General features: G+C 39.1%; 1 protein-coding gene across 5 annotated transcripts in view; it reads left to right on the forward strand.

Moving 5' to 3' along the window:
• Positions 1 to 23117, forward strand: part of SC1 (voltage-dependent cation channel SC1) — a 170874-nt gene that overhangs the window by 100972 nt on the left and 46785 nt on the right. For all 5 annotated transcript variants that reach the window (XM_089735311.1, XM_089735310.1, XM_089735312.1 and 2 more), the window contains exon 3: positions 7582 to 7790. In XM_089735311.1, the coding sequence (XP_089591437.1) occupies positions 7582 to 7790 (209 nt within the window). The remainder of the gene's footprint in view (positions 1 to 7581; positions 7791 to 23117) is intronic.

A 23117-nucleotide genomic window follows, 5' to 3' on the forward strand; every position in this document is an offset into this window, starting at 1 on the left:
TGCATACGCCCCGTCATGACCTATGCAAATGTAGTGTTCGCTCACGCGGCCCGCACTCACTTAAAATCATTCCAAATTATTCAATCCCGTTTTTGTCGACCTCCATGACGACCTGGACTTAGAGTCCATCAGTAAGTATCTACAGTCGGCGTCGATGCGCCACTTCGATAAAGCGGCACGACACGAGAACCCTCTCATCGTGGCCGCCGGTAACTACATTCCAGATCCTGCGGACAGAATGGAAAGCAGTCGTCGTCGCCCAAAACACGTCATCTCGGATCCTCCCGATCCACTAACGGTGCTTTTAGGTACTTCAAGCACCGGTCACCGTTCTCGTCGAACCCGTCGCTTGCGACGAAGGGCTCGACGAGTAAATTAACTCTCAGACACAGCCCACTGAGTTTCTCGCCGGATCTTCTCAGTGGGTCGCGTTTCCGATCCGGTGGTAGATTCTGCGAAGCACGGCTCTTGCTAGGGTTCGTGTTAGCAACGTCATCAGGTTTGAGCCCGGTGAGCTCACCTACTAAAGTTAGGGTTACGCTGAAATAGCCCCTAGGGCTATCAGCTGGAAAAAAAAAATATGTCATCAGGTTTGAGCCCCGTGAGCTCACCTACTAGCCACGGTTACGCTGAAATAGCCTCTAAAGGCTATTAGCTTAGGTAAGAAAAAAAAAAAAAACAGAACACAGTAGTTGAATAAGACGCATCGATGTAAAATTGGCAGATTAAATCAGAGTGTGAATAAAGTTAGTCTGTTTAATTTATATGTCTGACACCCAAAACAATGCTATTTGTTTTTCTGATAAATCAAACGGTAATTTCCGAGTAGGTGCTTCGTCTCGGGATGCTCGCAGTGCTAATTAGACTGCAGTTCGTTATCGTATAACGTTTAAACAGACAGACTAGACAACGAGAACTAACTAGTTTGCAAAACGAAAAGTTTCATACGAAATTAATTGGCAGTGTTGAATGTGGTTATTCACTTTATTGCGTTTGAAAATTGGATCATTTTGGTAAAACAAAAGTATTATTATAGTTTTTAGTAACAAGGCTGATTGGTTAATTTTATTTACTTTTTTCTGCGTAAATTCATTGGATTATGAGCCGAGTATAAAAAACTCTTGTCTTTAGTTCATAACAAAGTTTTTTTTTATATCGGTTGTTAAATGTTTAATCTAAGGAATCAATCAAATGTAATCAAATCTTAGTTCTATATTTTTTTTTTTTTTTGTTAATGCACTGTATCTATAATTGAGGTGACATCTGCCATGAACTTTTGTTAATTGTTCAATGTTTTGTATCGATGATCACTTTGTTGGTGCAACTTAATATATTTTTTTTTATTGCCCTTGTAGGCAGACGAGCATGCGGCCCACCTGATGGTGAGTGGTTACCGCCGCCCATGGACTTCAGCAATGCCAGGGGCAGAGCCAAGCCGCTGCCTACCGTTTAATACTCTCCACAAGCCTCGTTTGAAGAAGGACATGTCGTAGCGCTCGGGAAACACCGATAAATTTATAAACCGATTATATACTGATTTATAAATAAATAAACTCTAATAAAACCTATCGAAGACATGTTTAAAAAAAAACGTAACGAATTTATCTTGAATCGTTTTGTTTATTACCACGTTTTCTAGGAACCGTATTCATTTGAATCTGTAATGTATTTTACCCAAACAAAATTTTACCCAACCTCAAGACATCGGATTGAGCTCGTATCAGGAATGGATGGGAGAATACAATAATTTTATTACTTTGGCCTAATATCTCGACCAGGATCGCAAACAACAATAGTTTTATAAGTTCGATTTTTTATTAAGCTGACTTTTACTGGTGGTGGTTTAAGGACCTCTTGTGAGTGCGCAAGGGTAAGTACCACCACCCTGCCTATTTCTGTCGTGAAGCAGTAATGCGTTTCGGTTGAAAGGGCGGGGTGGGGCTGCCTTTGTTACTATACTGAGACCTTAGAAATTATAAATCAAGGTGGGTGGCGCATTTACGTTGTAGATATCTACGGGCTCCGGTGACCACGTACCACCAGGTGGGCTGTGAGCTCGTCCACCCATCTAAGGAATAAATAAATAAACTTTTACAATTTCTAAATTACACATATTATTTTGTTGATGATTTATGCATTCCTGTGTAGTTGATCTGTATCATTTAGGACTTCTACAGCTATCTTACTATCAACAGTCAGTTGCGAGCTACTCAAGCAAAGAGATATACATTTTATAACGTTTTATTTATCATTAACATTATGTTAATAATAGATTTATTATTATTATTTTAAACAGTAAAAATCATCGATGATTAAAAAGTATAGATAGATCCCAAGGAAGTGAATAGTATGGTGTAATTGTTAAGCCGTAAGAGGTGACATTTTAAAGCATTTGATGTGGGCTTAAAAACTAGTAATAATTTAACATCAGGTAGGCCGTGAGTTTGTCTGCCCAACAAAAGTACTAAAAAAAACTTAACGCAACGGATTACTACTTAGGGTGTGGAATTATCCTTGATGTATCATGTACACACACTGCACTGTGCAATATATTTTGACAATTTATAAATTTATTATTGTATGTTAAATTACGCGGTAACTAGGTATTTTCATAATATATTATATTATATTAATACGTGAAGCAAAAACTTTGTATCCCTTTTTACGAAAATTGCGCGGACGGAGGAGTATGAAATTTTCCACACTAAACTTATAGAGAATATAGAGAAGAAGTGCACAATACTAATATTTTTTTAAAATAATGCATAAAAGATACATTAATTCAATAAAGAAAACATTACACACACTACATGCCATGTATTTGACGCACACACGCATGCATACTATTTATTGTCAAACTTTTGTTCTTGACGTCTGTTGTCAAATTGAGAATAGATTAAATATTGTTTGTCTTTGTTAATATTTTTTTATAGTGTAGTCTTGGCGAAATTTGTGACTATAGAAGTATAAAATACAATTATAATAGTGTACAAACTCCAACAATTCCAATTAATTATAGTCGAATTTCGACTACTGCGGGACCTCTAGTATGTTTAAAAAGTCGAAATTCGAAGATATTAAAGAAAAAACCACATATGTCACAACCAACGACCACGAAAATAAATTGAACTCCCATTTGCGCATACGTAATTGCGAGTACGTATTTGTTTTACTAAAAATGTGGAACAGTAAACTTATTTTTCTGAATTTACACTTATGAGTTAAAATATAATCTTTGTCGGTAAATAGAAATAGCTTATAAACAAGGCACCATCGGTCTTTATTGATAAAACTTCCGGTCTGTAGAAAAGTCTAAAATTTCTTATTTTTTATTTTTTATTTCCGTAGTTGACTGGATCTCCTAAATCCCACGTAGTATTAAGTGGTTTTCGGAATCTACACGCGTCGAAAACGCGAAGGTACGTCAAAGAAACAGAAAAGTCGGTGCTTGTCTCAATATTTGGATTCCGCACTAATCTATCGGTATAAACACCCATCATTTGTTCCATTCATATGTGTATCCAGCTTAGTTTATTAAGAATTATGAATTTAAATATCTACATCGTTTATTTTCTCAAAAGTTCTTCGCTTCGCTAAAACCGAATAAAAAATCGACTCTAAAGAAACATCACTTTAAGTGGATGCTTCAGAAACATAAATTACGATCTCTAAACCGAAGTCGGCGTGTGTTCACAGAAGTTTTAGCATAAATATAATACAGACGCGCTAACAAGACTGAATTTATATGTAGTTTCAATCGAATCCCATACCGAATTAAATAACGATACGGTTTGCGAGAAACGTTTTGAAATTTTTCAACAAAATCCTGCTATTTCTATGCTAAAGGCTACATCGATATAACATAGTGTAATACGACATGATGCCAGTAGATAGCAAAATTTTTTTTAGAATAAATCATTATGTCTATAACCACCCCGCCTATTTCTGCCGTGAACCATTAATGCGTTTCGATTTGAAGGATGGTGAAGGATGCCGCAGTACTGCAAAATTGAAATCTTAAAGCTCTTGTCTGGTGGGTAGCGGCATTTCCAGGGGGAACGGCAACCCAGCTCGGCGAAAATTCAAGCGAGGAGGCCCCAATTTCGGGCTCGAGGCATGGTCTCGCCACCTGGTGACAGACTGTCGATGCAATCCGGCCAGTCCTCTCGGCCTGAGTGAATCGCGACCGAGAACTTCTCACTTTTCGGGGGACGTAGGTGCTCACGGGCTACTAGCACCTCATCGCTCGAAGGGAGCCGACACCGAAGCGCAACCACTGCAGTGACTGCGACGATGACATGGCGAAGCACATGCTCGCGTACTGCCCCACTTTCGCGTAGCAGCGCCGTGTCTTCGTCGTAAACATAGAACCGAAACTATCGCTGCCGACTGTCGTGGCTATGACACTGCACAACGACGAGTCCTGGCAGGCGATGCTCGATTTCTGCGAATCCACCATCTCGCGGAAAGAGGTGCTGGAAGAGGAGAGAGGGAGAGCTCTTCTTCCCTTTCGACACCGTTCCACCGGCGCCGAGCTGGGGTTCGGAGGAAGGTGTACGTCCAGCTCCAGCCGCTGTGTGGAGTCCTCGCCCTGTAATCATCATGGGGTGACCTGAAGGGGTTGAGGCACCGCCGCACGCTACCGTCTAGCGGCCGGGTACCAGGACGATGGGATGACGCGTCGGCAGCTGGGGTCCGGGTTATCGTCGTCCCTGTCGTCACCGGACATACTGTGGAAGAGCAACTCGGTCGGCAATGTAACTCGTTCCGACCCGGCAGCCGGCAGGGTGGTTCTGGCCCAGAGAGGTATCCTGAAACACCAGCGGCACCGCCCAGGTGGCCTGACGGGCTGCCATACCACGGAGACCGACCTCGTTGGTCGTCACGATCGCCTCCACGTCCCGTCGGTCGGGCGTCATCGGAGTGGCACCACGAATCTGGTTGTAGTGTTGACCGCGGGAACCCATCTACTCTGGTTTTAATCCCGGGCAGAGATCGGATGTCGGGAGAGTGCAAGAGAAGCCCTTTGATGGGTTAGGCCCTAAAAACATCCTTAGGCTCGCGGTCTGCTTCCAAGATCTGTAGGCAGTCAAGTCCCACATACCCCGAGTGCTCTTTGGCGGGGACACCTCGTATGATGTCCGGAAAAATATAAGGGTGACGGCATTTATGCTGTCGATATTAACATCAGGTAGCCTGTGAGCTCGTTCACTCATCGACGCAGTAAATAAAAACACACGCCCACTGTATCATTCCAAAAGCATTAATTGGCCTCACAATGATTACTACCATATTTACGAAATTGCAAAATTTTATGGACACTATACAAATGTCATTATAATTTTAATATCCAGTGAGATAGTTATAAAAACGCTTGATATAAGTAAGAGGAAAATTAATATCATCGATGCGCTCTTAATATTTAATTACGCAGTAAAAAAGACAGATAAAGCACAAAGGGTAGATTCGAGCATCAGAATAATAAAATTAAAAGTGATGAGTGACAATACGTGTACTGAGTAATGAGAGTACTTATCAACGCTTTCAAAATTCGCACGTTTAGGTACTTTTAGTTAACAATGCATTCACGTTTATATTTTATTATATCCACGAAACATTCCTGATAACGTTGAATTTATCAATTGACTCACGATTTACAATTAAAACAAAAACCAAGGCCGAATCGATATTTTCAGCGCCGCTCCTGAAAGTTTTAACGTAAATGTTTATGATGAAAACGTTTCTTTGATTTATTTAGTCTTCACGAACGCGTTAGTGAATATTTATTAATTGAACATTTTCGAGATCTTTTTTTTTATTTTTTTAATCGCCTGCCGACGCTCAATCCGTTTCAAGACGTTTCGTGGATAGGCCTCTCAAAAGGTGGATCGGCGAGCTATTGAGGTTCGCGAGAAACTTTTTTTTTTCTACCTAAGCTGATGAGCCTGAGAGGCTATTTCAGCGTAACCTTAACTAGTAGGTGAGCTCACGGGGTTCAAACCTAACGACGTTGCTAACACGAACTCTAGAATCTACCACCGGATCGGAAACGCGACCCACTGAGAAGATACGGCGAGAAACTCAGTGGGCTGTGTCTGTGAGTTAATTTACTCGCGACCCCTTCGTCGCAAGCGGCAGGTTCGACGAGGACGATACCGATGCTTGTGATACCTAAAAGCACCGTTAGTGGATCGGGAGGATCCGAAATGACGTGTTTTGGGCGACGTCGACTGTTTTCCATTCTGTCCGCAGGATCGGGAATTCGCGACGGAGGCAGTGCAGGATCAGTGGTTGTGTTGAGTGATCGATTGATTTTCAATTTTATGTGGCGGGATTTTTTTTTGTCATAATAACAAAAACATGCGCCTTAATCAATACCAGTACTATTGTTGTCATAATATTAAACTTGGCCAAATGTTACTACTAGTTAAAAGGTTTCAAGCATATAGAGGTAGTTAGCTGGGTTGTATATGTATTATGCAAGATGTGCTCCGATTTAAACATGAAAGTGCCCACAAGCGGGAACCTATTAGTTGAGTCGAAATTATTAATAGCATAGGTGAAGGTGGCGTCTAAATAACGTGTCTGTCTCGTACAAACAATACCAATATAGGCCACGCCTTACATAATAATGGCCCGGCCGTTGAACTATCGAAGCCTTAACTTATTTTTCGACTCAATTCTTTTCAATGATTAAGCGACTAACATAACGGAAAGATCAACTTTATTTACTGGTGATACGGCATATTATGTGTGCACATGAGTTGACTACGTCACGTCGTGCTGGTTTGCTGGAACGCTAAAAAAGCGCTTGAGTTTGTTGATAGATATCTAATTTTACTACTTTTACGATTTAATCTTGCGTTTATTGTATTTATATTATTCCCGATATTTCGAACATTACAGTTTTCGTAAATTTCGTAATATTACTTTTAATTATGTAAATGTATGTCGGAGAAGCCACAATTATTAACACCATCGTCAGACATCGTAGGGGCGAATAGGGTGATCGAGATAAGAGAAATATTCAGTACACCAATCTCGTGTGCTGTCTCAGAACAATTTAGAAATCTTCTCTTGATGTGAGCAAACGAAAACGAATGACAGTTCGTAAGACGTAGGCACCGCTCTTCAAGAATGCTGGTTGATAAGAGTGTAATGGCGTCTATGAGCCTCCATCGGCTAGGCTTTGTCGTAGTACGAAGTTAACCGAGTTCCGACGATACCGCGATCGTGCTGCGTTTCGTTTAGCTACTAAACTAATGACCGTCTCCGACCTGTATATCGAGAAGAAACCGAAATCTATACTAATATATAAATCTACAGTGGTTTTTACGGATGTTCCGTTATAACTACTGAACCGTGCATCCGATTGACTTGAAACTTGGTATCCATAGAAAATACATGTACTTAATGGATAGGCTAACATTTATATGAGTGTTGGACACCTACACCAGTTGCGGGGGGTTTATGATGAGAATCTTTGTGGGGCTGAGAAATAATAACGTTAATTTTAAATGCTCAGCGAAGCGGACGGCTACAGCTAGTAAATAATAAAAATATGTGTTTCTTTTTTTACAGACATTCTGCGTGGTGTCAAAAAGATTCCGTAAGAACTACATACATCGGTTCACCGCTACAAGATCTCTGTTCTGGTGGTCGCCCTGGTCTCCGGTCCGAAGAGCCTGCGTCTATCTCTCCACTAATCAGTACTTCGACTACTTCGTCATGGCGACAATCCTTCTCAACTGTGTCTTCCTCGCCATGTCGGAGACTATCGAAGAAGCTGAGTGAGTATTGATTTAACAAAACGTTTTTTTTTTATTGCGTAGATGGGTGGAGGAGCTCACAGCTCACCTGTGGGCTAAGTGGTTACTGGAGCCCATAGACATCTACAACGTAAATGCGCCACCCATCTTGAGATACAAGTTCTAAGGTCTCAGTTTAGTTACAACGGCTGCCCCGCCCTTCAAACCGAAACGCATTACTGCTTCACGGTAGAAATAGGTAGGGCGGTGGTACCCACCTGGACTCACAAGAGGTCCTACCACCAGTAAAAAAACGATTATTTGTCATTAAGCCGGTGTTTTTAATTGGTGGTGGCGGTGGTTATAAAGTTTTTTTTTTTTAAACATCTACGTATTTATCTGACACAACGCATTTGTATGAAATTTTAATAATATTTTTTTAATGATTTCTTTATAATTTTACAATTGACAATTAGGATTATTTAAAAAAAAAGTGGTGGTTTTGCTTGAGTGAAGCTGCTTGATACCACCACGAGTAGCAAGGTATCATTCACCTTAAATATCATTAAATTTCATAGTATAACATGACGTGCAAGTGTTGTCGATAAAATGTAACGATCACATTATTTTTTGCATCAAGTGTCCTAGTATTCTCTCGGTCATGTGGAAAATAAATATCTCATTATAACTTTAGAAGATTTACAGTTAGGAATTGTTGTTACACCGATAGAATTGTAATCTGAAAACATAAAAATTGAATATTTGTACTATATAATTGAAACTTGAAACCATAACAATTTTAAATAATTGTACAATATAAACCTTTGGTTTTTGTGATCAAAGTATTTCTGACGCGACGGCTAATCAGGACAACAGAATGAAAGAAAATTCATTAGAGATCCTTTAATTCCAGGATAATTAGTATTATATATTTTCTCAACAATCATTAAAATTTTATATCGATATCAGAGAAGTCACATATTTTTCCCTTATTATTAAATAAGGCCTACAAGCAAAAATGTTTTGTTTAATTCTTTTAGTACATCTAAAATAAAATCCCAGGTGTTTATTGAAAAACTAGATCACTCTTACAAAGATCACACGCGAAATTTCTATACACTCAAGAATAATTTAGTTTCCAGACGAAGTTCAGCTTGAACAATCCATTGCAGTAATTTAAAAATCGAATTACGGGTACTTTGTAAAAATACAAAAACAAGCCATCTGACTGATCCAATCCGATTTGGTGTGTAGTGTACAAATTACGCGATGCGATGGGCGGTAAGGGTAATTTAGCGGCGCGATGAATATAGGAAAACACTCCTTAATCAGAAAACATAAGACTCATTACTCACCTAATGTTCTCCGAGTCCCCGTACTCTCCAGCGGTATGGGGTCCTTAATAGATATTCAATGGCGAACGGGAGGCGAGCACTCGACAATATTAAAGAAAGTTTTGGTATGAAGCGATAGCGGTCGTAAAAATTGGGTTTAATTTAGATATTAATATTTTCGGTGTTGCGCGTTAAGAAGCGTGAATGTAAACATGCGCGAGTTCCAAATTCAAAAATTACGTTCTTCGCTGTTCCATTTTTGAAATTCCTCTGGCTTCAAGGAGGTTTCATTGGAACATACAAGGAGGCGGCATCACAAGCGTGTAAACTCTAAATTCAAAACTGTTTTCTTAAATAAGAAGGCGCTCATCCACAATCTCCAGATACTCTTAAGATGAAATGGGAAGTTCAGGCAAACTACGACAAAGCTGCAAGAACTTTAATTAATTTGTAATCCACGCAGCAACAGGACAAAGGGATCTTAGTCAGTACTCGGCAATTCTTCGTAAGTCAGCTCAATTCTTCTAGAAGGCGTCACGGCACGCTAACCCTCTTATCGTAGTCGTCTCGAATTACATTCCCGATCTAGATGACGGGGCCACGCACAGCCGCCGTCGTCCTATGCTTAGACATGCTTATCAAATCGGATCCTCCCAATCCACTCACGGTTCTTTTAGACATTTACAACCACCGGGCACTGTTCTCGTCGAACTCGTCGAATGCGAAAAAGTTGGACGTGCAACCTAACTTATAGACACTACCCATTGAGTAGGTCCTAGCTCTACTCACTACCCATTGAGTAGAGCTAGGACTCAGTCGTGATTCCGATCCGGTGGTAGACTCAACGAAGCATCGCTCTTGCTAGGCCAAATATTAGCAAAGTCTCTTAGATTGAGCCCCGTCAGCTCGCCTACCCGTTTGGTATAATCAGACTAGCTCCTGGTCATTGATAGGCATGAAAGTGGCTGTGAAGACCCAGATTTTTACTGGTGGTAGGACCTCTTGTGAGTCCGCACGGGTAGGTACCACCCTGCCTATTTCTGCCGTGACGCAGTAACCTTCGAACTTATATCAAGGTATATGGCGGCATTTGCGCTGTAGATGTCTATGGGCTCCAGTAAACACTTAACATCAGGTGGGCCGTGAGCTCGTTCACCCAACTAAGCATTAAAAAAATTCATAAGACATACTAAATATATTTATAAACCGTACTTTTAACAAACAACTACACAGTTATGCAAAAACTTACCTGAAGTAGTTCTGAGTGTGGTATTTTACTTTATATTCTTAGTAGATCTTTGTTCAATAATAAATAATATTATAAATATATCAACAAACAATATTAAAGAAGCGGCAGATTAAGTCATAAAAAAGCTTATTCAAATGTACCTATCTTTAATAAAAACAGCACATTAACAAAATTTTAGCTAACACAAACTAGCTTAACTTCGCTTGTGAGAAGTCTAACCACGTCTCGACACTTCAGTCGAAGTAATTTGGAGTCTATCCAAACTCGCGATCCCACTAAACAAGATCTTAAATTTATAATAATACACTAGAAGAAGAGAGTATGTGTATACATCATAAAGTATGTGTATACATAATATGTTTTATTATGTCTATATTTCACTCAATTTTTGTTTTTTTTTCGTACCTATGCTGATAGCCTTGAGAGGCTATTTCAGCTTCGCCCTAACGTTTGTAGGTGAACTCACGGGGCTCAAACCGGAGAGTTGCTAACACTGACCCTAGCAAGAGCAGTGCTTCGCAGAATCTACCACCGGATCGGAAACGCGACCCACTGAGAAGATCCGGCGAGAAACTCAGTGGGTTAAAATTTGGTATGAGTTCATTGGAAGTATTTAAAATATATTTTAATTGAATCGCCCAAGGATGTTCCCGAGTGTCTCATTATCTGCTATTCCTCATTATAATATTTAATCCATCATGTTCCCATCGGTAAAAGTAAAATAATTCAGTGAGCAATTTGAATGTTCAATAATTAATTGTAAGGTATTAATTTACCTCCTGTGCTTCATCGTAAATTAATGCTTAATCTAGAAATAGCTAAGCTGTAGACTATTAATTGGCGTTGCATCGCTAAACTAACGATATCTATTAACTAGCATACGGAGATCGATCTACTACGTAACATAGTCAACACAAAAGAGGAGTCTTTTTCTAACAGGAAATGTATATTGGACATAGGACTGGTGGTAGGACCTCTTGTGAGTCCGCACGAGTAGGTACCGCCGCCCCGCCTATTTCTGCCGTGAAGCAGTAATGCGTTTCGGTTTGAAGGGTGGGGCAGCCGTTGTAACTATACTGAGACCTTAGAACTATATCTCAAGGTGTGTGGCGCATTTACGTTGTAGATGTCTATGGGCTCCAGTAACCACTTAACACCAGGTGGGCTGTGAGCTCGTCCACACATCTAAGCAATAAAAATAAAATAAAAATAAAAAATTATAAAGTGTACTTGGATAAAGCCTGTCTTCTTTAAATTAGTAACTCTATTCCTTAGCGTTCTCATTTTAGGTGTACAATAATTCCTTTAACACAACCCTTTTAGAATATTTGAGCATGACTATAATGATGATGATGATGATGATGATAAATGAGCAACTACCGGTACAGCGTCTGTTCATAATTAATTTAAATAACTAATTACAAACAGATATTCTAACGTGACGTTGGATAAAGTTTTTGACACGCTTTTATTAGCTTTCCGTCTTTATATTTGTATGTAACTGAACCTTTGAACATTATCTTGACTAAATTACACGGAACGATGACAATAATATAATGAATATAATGTTAAAACTTCGCTTTAACATCTTACCGGTATCAGCAGAATAAAAAAGTTGAAATTTATTGTTAGTTCGATTTGTTGTTTAACCGTCTTTTTTAACTACTTAAAACTAACTTCTTCTTCTTCTTCGTCGCTTTCTTCATTACTAAAGGTCGTATCCTTAAAACATGTAATATATTGACTAGTTATAACTATATACATAGTAGTATATATACAAGTTTCTATTAGTTCAGATCACAACTTCCACAAAACAAAAAAAAAATAAAAATTATAATAATAAAATAATACAAACAGAGAACTAACTTTAAAATTTTTAACGTAATAATAGTTATAATTTTTTGACAATGTATTGGATATCAAAATCAGTATGTGGTTGTTACTGCAATTAAAATTAAGATCTTCGACAGTTCGTGTTATTAAAAACGCCCAACAAAATAGCTGATTAAACATCAACTAATATCCCAATATGAGTTCATTTTCTACGATTGTTGTTGTGTGGTTGAGTTACATTTATCGAGAGGCTTGTAATAACTTTATAAGTTTAATTACTTTAACTTATGTTACTTTACATTATTTTCAGAATCAGATAGTTGTACAAAAATTTTCCTTGGTATCACGTAGTCACGTACGAAGAGTGTTCTTGTTTCCCATATCCTACTGCATGCGGAGTTGACGTAGCATGTCTTCTTATAATGCTGCGTAAAGATTTTGCATGAATTTTACGATCAGCCGCCTGCCTGATGTCAACCCTTCTTCTGTTTTATCTCATATATAATAATTCTCATATACAAAGAGTAAATGAAAATAAAATGTGCGTTGAGTATGTAAATACGTTGATTAGTTGTGTTGTGAACTCTACATTTAGAATTACCGAAATTCGCTTCTTGACCTACGGCTATATGTTACAATCACATTATTTTAGCACATAAATTAGGGATGTCTTACCAAGAGATAGCAAAAATATTGATGAAAAAACGAAACAAAATAAATATAATTATTAAACTCCTAGCTTTGATATTGTTTTTGTTGTTGCACGATTCTTAATTATGATACGCGAGCAGCACCTAGAACACTAGGAGTAGGGACCCTGGTAACCGTACTCGTCGAGCCCGGCATAGAGTTCGACATCAGCCCGTTGAGTTTCTCGCCGGATCTTCTCAGCGGCTAGCGATTCCGATCCGGTAGTAGATTCATTCGCGAAGCAGCTACTCTTGAGCTGTTAGGTCTCCCTTGGAGGCGCTCGGGTAGCTATTAGTAAATCCTGCCCTTCCTGGCTGAGCCCTTGCTCGCCCACCTGTCCTCGTGAAACTGGAAAGAGCTCCGGGCCAACAGCAATCCCTCAATCATAAAAAAAAAAGTTCTACACTTTGCCCCGTTTGAAATGTTGCAATATATTCACGTACTAATGCATTGAATTGTAGGCAATGCGGTATTTCGTGTACACATTGAAAACTAAGGCTTGTTGTATTGCGCTATCAACAGGCTATATTGATTGAGAAGGACCGTGACCCCGCTTCGACCGACATATTTAGTTGTTTCAAACAAACAATTGCGGGCCATGTTCACGTTCTAGCAGCTCACTTAATTTCCTGTCGATTCACTGTCACGTTTAATAAAATGAGTGATGATACTTCGGAGTATGCAAATGTTAATAGACTTTTTTCGGTTTTACAATATTCGATAGGTAGATAAAGGCTTTGCTGTGTAAAAATCATAGCTCGAGTTAGAACGGATGTTTTGTAAAGTCTTTTTTTCGCTTAGATGGGTGAACGAGCTCACAGCCCACCTGTGTTGAGTGGTTCAAACCGAAATGCATTACTCCTTCACGGCAGAAATAAGCGGGGTGGTGGTACCTACCCGTGCGGACTCGCAAGAGGTCCTACCACCAGTAATTATGTTATAGTTTTGCGGGTTTGATTTTAAACTCCCACTAAGTCTAGCAAATATTGTTATTCCTTAATTATAATAAATAATAATAATAATATAGGAATAACAACAACGGTGAAGGCACCGTGGAAGTCAATCGTGAACATTTCTTAAGAACATATTTCATTGGAAAAATTGGTACCCGCCGCCACACTGTATTATTATCGAGATCTAGCAGAACTTAATTCAATCTTGCGTGAATTTATCTTTTTTTAATTTTACGTGTCATAAAATGTTAATATTAGATGTTATTTCGTATTTCTAAATAAATAAATAACATTAATTATTAATAAAAATCAATTATTTCTTTATTTTCTTTAAAAATATTATTTTTAATACTGCAACTTTGTTCTAAATACACAAGATATATATTTTACACCCCTAAATATATTCTAAAGACTAAAAAAAATTCGCATAACCTTCTACCCATCTTCCTCCGTCGAGTAAGTTTCTTCTCCCATGTTCTATTTTGCACTGTTGATTTGGAAGATAGCAGTGGATCTGAACCTATCAGGAATTGGATAAGTACGTCTCGATTGGTGTTAATTCTGCTTGTTTTCCTGCTGAAATACTCGCGATTCCTCCTATATTCCTTATTGTTTGCTTCTTGAGCTTCTTCTGCTAATTGGTCCAAAGGTAAAACGCATGTCTCAATTACTTCTTTTGAGTGTGAGAGGATTTTGTGTATACTAGAAGGCATGTAGTACCAGGAACAATGTACTAAATAAAGTTTTCTTGTCTCTTCGGCATATGTCTTGTGCCTCCAAGATAACAGAAATGTTTGATTAAATTCAGATTGATCCCTGTTATTTTCGCTTACATTTCTCCCATTTAGATTGTATTTTTGTTGTAAGACTACTTATTAACATTTGAAGTGATCTTGGAGGGTTTCTACAGTTTTCTATGTCATAATCTTCTCTATACTAATATTATAAAGAGGAAAGATTTGTTTGTTTGTTTGTTTCGAATAGGCTCCGAAACTACTGGACCGATTTGAAAAATTCTTTTTCCATTAGAAGCCGACATTGTCCCTGATGAACAGTCGCTAGTAATATATAAAATTCTCGTGTCACAAGGTTCGTTCCCATACTCCTCCGAAGCCACTTGACCGATTCTCATGAAATTTTTTATGCATATTCAGTAAGCCTGAGAATCGGCTACTATCTATTTTTCATCCCCCTAAGTGATTAGGGTTGTCCACCCCTAACATTTTTTTTTTTATTTGGACAATTTTTTTTGTTATAATGAGGTATTATGTGGTTGAATGAGGTTTTGTTATTTTTATTATATATTCCCTCATCGTTCACAGCACTACATACCTCTTTCACTCATTTACCACATCCTTACACACTTACAATAAGTTAGGTTTTTTTTGTACACTAGAAATTCCCTAGAAATCTTATATATGGCAAAACAATGTTTGCCGGGTCAGCTAGTATTGTAGTATTTTTTCAATTATAAGGTTATTTTGACCTTTTTTTATTACTTGGAAACCATATATTAAAAATATCTCGCGTTTTCATTGCGCTGAAAACAAAAAAAAATGTATGAGCGGGGCAAATAGGAGCAAGGGATTCCAACTAAATTTCAAAGAACATTAACCGTAGAATGCTATAACAGTGATTTCCCGGTGTATACACTTGCATACATTTTTAAAAGTCAAAACTAACACAAAAAAAAATTTTTTTTCAAAGACTACAGCAAAAACGTTATTAATTAATAACATTTCAATATTATAAGGTTCAAACTTACCTTAACGTATCCTCGATGATATAACAAACGATAAAAATGACCAATTATAGCACTTTAAACGACAAGAACAGACCTGTTCGCATTCTGCAATAAAGTAAAACTAAACAATACACTCGTGCTAGTACGCATAAGCTATGTTTCGAGACTTCCCCTGTGTTGTATGGTGTTACACACTTATTAATTTTATTTAATATCGGTTATTTAGTTATACACCCGTGTAATAAAGGGAGTTTTAGGAATATTTAGAGAGTATTATTTTTTAATTAAGTTCTGCTAGATCTCGATAATAATACAGTGTGGCCGGCGGGATTCAAACACCGTTGCATCGCTCGATACGAATGCACCCGACGTCTTATCCTTTAGGCCCCGACGAATTCAAGTGATAATCACATTAGACCTTAGTCCCCAGAATGCATCAGACCACTTAGCATGTATCGCACCGTACCAACGAAAATTTACGATAATTCAGCAATCTATATTCAGCATTTATAAAATTTCGAATTCAGAGAACATAATCCAGAATTATGTGACTCGGTCAGAAGCGTATCAATTTCGTCATCAAACAACCTATCTAAGCCCACGACTTATTCAGGGTTCCGCTTGGCTTCGCAAACACAGCGGCGGCGGTCCCGGATAAACGTCAGCTTATGACAACCGGCCACCGATTCGAAGCGGATATAGTCGGCTTCGAAATTTCGCGTAATCATGATCGACTTGTCAAAATGAGGATTGATACGAGAAATCAATTCGACATTTGTGGGACACTGAACAATGATATCGAATGCGTAATTTGTATGTTGAAGTGCTGATATCCTCATTGTGTTTCGGGGTATGTGTCCGCATTTAGATCAGATGACTCCGGTCCATTTAATATCAGGTGGGCCGTAAGCTCGATTACCCGTATTCGCAGCAAAAAAAACTAATTTCACTCGGGGACTGCTGCGGTAAAGCTATCGCATAGCATTCTTTATCAACTTATGCAATTATAATTAGACAAAATAATTTAATATTAAAACAATAATAAAATAAGGCCACGCTATATAAGTATTTATAAACATTAACAAAAGCAAAAAATTAACACTACACAAGCGCAACGTGTGAATGTGTTAAACGCGAGCTACATGGTAGGCGGAGTGGGAGGTGTTAGGTATTATTTTCGTTACGGAATTTCGTGATTCGGTCGCCGCGCTCAAAGCCCACGATAAAAGTTATGCAATAGCTTCAAAATTGACTTCGAAAAATCCTCAAAAATAAATTTAAGTAATCTCTGCAATATTTATGTAAACGCAAAGTAGATGGATGTAGTAACTCTGGACACCTTTAAAAGACTCGTAGACACCTTTAAAAGACTCGTAGACACCTTTAAATGGAAACGTTTTATCTAAAGTGAGCTTCTCTTCGTAAAATAGATTATGTGACAATAAAATAAATGTAAAAGGCACTCCGTCTGTGAAGTGCTTGAAGCTAAATTTACGTTTTGACCTTAAGACTTAGAATTGGTGACAGTTTTCTTTTAAGTTTGTAGTGAAACGGAAAAAATATGATATTATTTTTATGGGACCGATGGAAATTTCTTCATCTTGTCCTTCTTCAAACGAGGCTTGTGGAAAGTACTCAACGGTAGGCAGCGGCTTGGCTCTGCCCCTGGCATTGCTGAAGACCATAGGCGACGGTAATCACTCACCATCAGGTGGGCCGAATGCTCGTCTGCCTACATGGACAATAAAAAATAAAAATCTATGCAGGGTTAATGTCATGACCAGATAGCAAATTACGAAAAAAATATTAGTTAAGAACTCCCACTAAGTCTAGCAATTTAAAGGTATGCATTTTTTTGCAGAATAACCAAACTGAGTTAGATTAATTTCATATGAACATCAACTGGTTTAATTTAAATCGCTTTATATATTTACAGACGAATTCACCAACTACCACCTGGTGTTCAATTATTAGCGGAGTACATAAACACAGCATCAATGTTATATATTAGGTATCTCAAAATAGTCTATTCTCTTCGTTCTCTGGTCCAGTGAAAGTAACAACACAACATCGTGGAGAATGACTTATGACCAATTTTAACATTGTAAACGTCCTAACGCTATCAAAAAACTTACTTAAAAGAATTAACACTGTAATATTAACATGTTACCGTAAAACGTCAACGCCGAGCACTGGGCGGCGGGAAATAACCCAGCCCCCGGATACAACCAGAGACCCGGAGCGGGACCAGTTTGCCGTGAAGGACTAAATCCCTTCGAAATACTGATGTGGAAGGACGTGGGAACCCACCACAGTTACATCCCAAGAGAGTCATGGACAGAGAAACATTTAAACTGTTTCAAGGCCATGACCACGACCCTCAGTAATGAGGAAACCGACGCAAGGAGGAGGATTAACATGTTAATGTAATAATGTTTATTATTTTGATTGTTATTGAAACGACGGAATGCTGTTTAGTCTAAAATAAAAAAAGTGCGGAGTAAACTCCGTAAGAAAGTTAAAATTCTAAACGAAATTGTCGGCTTGCTGTGCAGTCGTGAGAATTCTTTATTAAGAGAGTAAATCAACGTGAAACTATTCGAAATTCTAAACGAAATTGTCGGCTTGCTGTGTGAGAGTAAACCAACTTGAAACTATTATTATTTAAAATACTTTTATTATAGAGAACTTTTATTTATTTATTTTTTATTGCTTAGATGGATGGACGAGCTCACAGCCCACCTGGTGTTAAGTGGTTACTGGAGGCCATAGACATCTACAACGTAAATGCGCCACCCACTTTGAGATATAAGTTCTAAGGTCTCAGTATAGTTACAAGTGCTGCCCCACCCTTCAAACCGAAACGCATTTAACTGCTTCACGGTAGAAAGAGGCGGGGTGGTGGTATTTACCCGCGCGGACTCACAAGACGTCCTACCAATTATAATTTTGCGTGTTTGATTTTTATTACACGATGTTACTCCTTCACCGTGGAAGTAAATCGTGAACATTTATTGAGTACGTATTTCATTAGAAAAATTGGTACCCGGGATTCGAACACCGGTGCATCGCTCAACATGAATGCACGGGACGTCTTATTCCTTAGGCCACGACGACTTCAAAAGCTACCGAAACAAATGGAAAGTATTCTACATCTGACGTGAAGTACACGTCAGAAGTAGGTAGGACTTTGCACTAATAACTTGTATGAGCTTTATTGCTTAGGCCACGACGACTTCAAAAGCTACCGAAACAAATGGAAAGTATTCTACATCTGACGTGAAGTACACGTCAGAAGTAGGTAGGACTTTGCACTAATAACTTGTATGAGCTTTATTGCTCAGGCCACGACGACTTCAAAAGCTACCGAAACAAATGGAAAGTATTCTACATCTGACGTGAAGTACACGTCAGAAGTAGGTAGGACTTTGCACTAATAACTTGTATGAGCTTTATTGCTTAGGCCACGACGACTTCAAAAGCTACCGAAACAAATGGAAAGTATTCTACATCTGACGTGAAGTACACGTCAGAAGTAGGTAGGACTTTGCATTAATAACTTGTATGAGTTTTATTGCTTAGGCCACGACGACTTCAAAAGCTACCGAAACAAATGGAAAGTATTCTACATCTGACGTGCAGTACACGTCAGAAGTAGGTAGGACTTTGCATTAATAACTTGTATGAGTTTTATTGCTTAGGCCACGACGACTTCAAAAGCTACCGAAACAAATGGAAAGTATTCTACATCTGACGTGAAGTACACGTCAGAAGTAGGTAGGACTTTGCATTAATAACTTGTATGAGCTTTATTGCTTAGGCCACGACGACTTCAAAAGCTACCGAAACAAATGGAAAGTATTCTACATCTGGCGTGAAGTACACGTCAGAAGTAGGTAGGACTTTGCATTAATAACTTGTATGAGCTTTATTGCTTAGGCCACGACGACTTCAAAAGCTACCGAAACAAATGGAAAGTATTCTACATCTGACGTGAAGTACACGTCAGAAGTAGGTAGGATTTTGCATTAATAACTTGTATGAGCTTTATTGCTTAGGCCACGACGACTTCAAAAGCTACCGAAACAAATGGAAAGTATTCTACATCTGGCGTGAAGTACACGTCAGAAGTAGGTAGGACTTTGCATTAATAACTTGTATGAGCTTTATTGCTTAGGCCACGACGACTTCAAAAGCTACCGAAACAAATGGAAAGTATTCTACATCTGACGTGAAGTACACGTCAGAAGTAGGTAGGACTTTGCATTAATAACTTGTATGAGCTTTATTGCTTAGGCCACGACGACTTCAAAAGCTACCGAAACAAATGGAAAGTATTCTACATCTGGCGTGAAGTACACGTCAGAAGTAGGTAGGACTTTGCATTAATAACTTGTATGAGCTTTATTGCTTAGGCCACGACGACTTCAAAAGCTACCGAAACAAATGGAAAGTATTCTACATCTGACGTGAAGTACACGTCAGAAGTAGGTAGGACTTTGCATTAATAACTTGTATGAGCTTTATTGCTTAGGCCACGACGACTTCAAAAGCTACCGAAACAAATGGAAAGTATTCTACATCTGGCGTGAAGTACACGTCAGAAGTAGGTAGGACTTTGCATTAATAACTTGTATGAGCTTTATTGCTTAGGCCACGACGACTTCAAAAGCTACCGAAACAAATGGAAAGTATTCTACTTCTGACGTGAAGTACACGACAGAAGTAGGTAGGACTTTGCATTAATAACTTGTATGAGCTTGCAATACACTATAGTTCACTATACCATCAGCACTCAAGGTTAATGATAGGATTTTCACTAGCACGAAACGCCCTTAAAATACGACCTTACGACCATAGCAAAAACGCCTTCAGAGACATTGAACAGGTTAAAATTTAAACAGATATATATATTTTATTTTGACTACTTCGGTGGTGCAGTAGTTAATAGGTTCGTTTCTCACATAGGGCAAACATTCGTGCAATGAACGGTTTTTTTTTTTCTTTATTTGAGTATTTATTATGTATATATGTATATATTTAAAAATATATAAGTAGATATGTATGTAAGTCTCGGTTACCCGAGATAACAGAAGGAATCCTAATTTGGGACCGAATGACCGTGCGTGATTTGTTCCCAGTTGTTATTATAATTTTTTTTTATCCAAAAACTTTGTCAAAACTATATGTCACTTAAATTTCAGGAATAAATTTGAAAATTAAATTACTCAAATCGCTAAGGAAACAAAGTTAACGACATATTTTCTCGTGTCATTTTAAAAGATTCTCACATTTATCACAATCTTTTGTCATTTATTAATCATAATAATTTACTACCTACTTACGCTTTGAATAAACAAATTGTCTTGTCAGGTAACGGATTATGAGCTTATACTCCAGCACTAAAAGTTGATTTTATGTTGTCGTCAGCTTGTGAGTATATTACAGTAACTTTACAACGTCGAGTGGCAAGCACTTCGTCAAGCTGGCTCAACGACGCCAGTGTGATAGATTGGCTTTGCTCTTCGCTAAAGTAACGTATACAGAGACACTTACTTTTAAAACAACGTATATCATCTCTTCTGAAATGAGTGAAACGCAAATAATGTATTCGAATTACGTCAGACAAAAAACAACATAGTTAGTAGCGTGTGTTATTTTAAACTCAAAGCTTACATTAATATGTTGGTTTGGATAAAGGTATTTTTTTAAAGGCTATTAGAAAGATTTGATATTTGTTTTCGAAGAAAAAAAAAGAAAGAAAAAAATTGGAGGAGAGGAGCAGCCGCCCCCGACGAAGAAAAAAGAAGAAGAAAGAAGACAAGAAGGAAGAAAGAAGAGAAGAGAAGAGGGAAGAACAAGAATACCACCCACCATCAGCTCAGACCCAACCAACACAATCCCGCAGCTCATCACCCCTGCTTCAATAGGCAAGGAGTTACAAGACTTACAAGCCCGGGCAGAGGAGTTTCCCCGAGGCTCGTCCCACGCCCCCGTAAGGGGACGCGACGACCCGATTGTAATATAGTAGTGTTCGAAGAATTACATTATGAAAGGCGCTGAAGATGCCATCGCTGAAGTCCGGATTATTTAATTCAATTATTAAGATCTTCCAGCTTAACATTGATTCACGATACTGATGCTGTTTAGTACAACAATGAGACTGAATTTTGTGAGCATGGGCAAATACGCTTAGCTCTGTCGTGAAAAAGTGATGCGTTTCGATTTGAAGGATAGGGCAGCTGCTGTACTCTAAAACTCCGACGGTATATCCAACCGCGTTATTAAACTTCTACCCGTCCAACTCATCGTGATGTTGGCATCTATTTTCAATGCCGCTATGGCGAACTGTATCTTTCCCGCGGTGTGGAAAGAAGCGGACGTTATCGGCATACATAAACCCGGTAAACCAAAAAATCATCCGACGAGCTACCACCCGATTAGCCTCCTCATGTCTCTAGGCAAACTATATGAGCGTCTGCTCTACAAACGCCTCAGAGACTTCGTCTCATCCAAGGGCATTCTCATCGATGAACAATTCGGATTCCGTACAAATCACTCATGCGTTCAACAGGTGCACCGCCTCACGGAGCACATTCTTGTGGGGCTTAATCGACCAAAACCGTTATACACGGGAGCTCTCGTCTTCGACGTCGCAAAAGCGTTCGACAAAGTCTGGCACAACGGTTTGATTTTCAAACTATTCAACATGGGTGTGCCGGATAGTCTCGTGCTCATCATACGGGACTTCTTGTCGAACCGCTCTTTTCGATATCGAGTCGAGGGAACCCGCTCCTCCCCACGACCTCTCACAGCTGGAGTCCCGCAAGGCTCTGTCCTTTCACCCCTCCTATTTAGCTTATTCGTTAACGATATTCCCCGGTCGCCGCCGACCCATTTAGCTTTATTCGCCGACGACACGACTGTTTACTATTCCAGTAGAAACAAGTCCCTAATCGCGAAGAAGCTTCAGAGCGCAGCCCTAGCCCTAGGACAGTGGTTCCGAAAATGGCGCATAGACATCAACCCAGCGAAAAGTACTGCGGTGCTATTTCAGAGGGGAAGCTCCACACGGATTTCCTCCCGGATTAGGAGGAGGAATCTCACACCCCCGATTACTCTCTTTAGACAACCCATACCCTGGGCCAGGAAGGTCAAGTACCTGGGCGTTACCCTGGATGCATCGATGACATTCCGCCCGCATATAAAATCAGTCCGTGACCGTGCCGCGTTTATTCTCGGTAGACTCTACCCCATGATCTGTAAGCGGAGTAAAATGTCCCTTCGGAACAAGGTGACACTTTACAAAACTTGCATAAGGCCCGTCATGACTTACGCGAGTGTGGTGTTCGCTCACGCGGCCCGCACACACATAGACACCCTCCAATCCCTACAATCCCGCTTTTGCAGGTTAGCTGTCGGCGCTCCGTGGTTCGTGAGGAACGTTGACCTACACGACGACCTGGGCCTCGAATCAATTCGGAAATACATGAAGTCAGCGTCGGAACGATACTTCGATAAGGCTATGCGTCATGATAATCGCCTTATCGTTGCCGCCGCTGACTA

Source organism: Bombyx mandarina, chromosome 19, assembly GCF_030267445.1.
Source record: "Bombyx mandarina strain Sakado chromosome 19, ASM3026744v2".
Classification (NCBI taxonomy): Eukaryota; Metazoa; Arthropoda; class Insecta; order Lepidoptera; family Bombycidae; genus Bombyx; species Bombyx mandarina.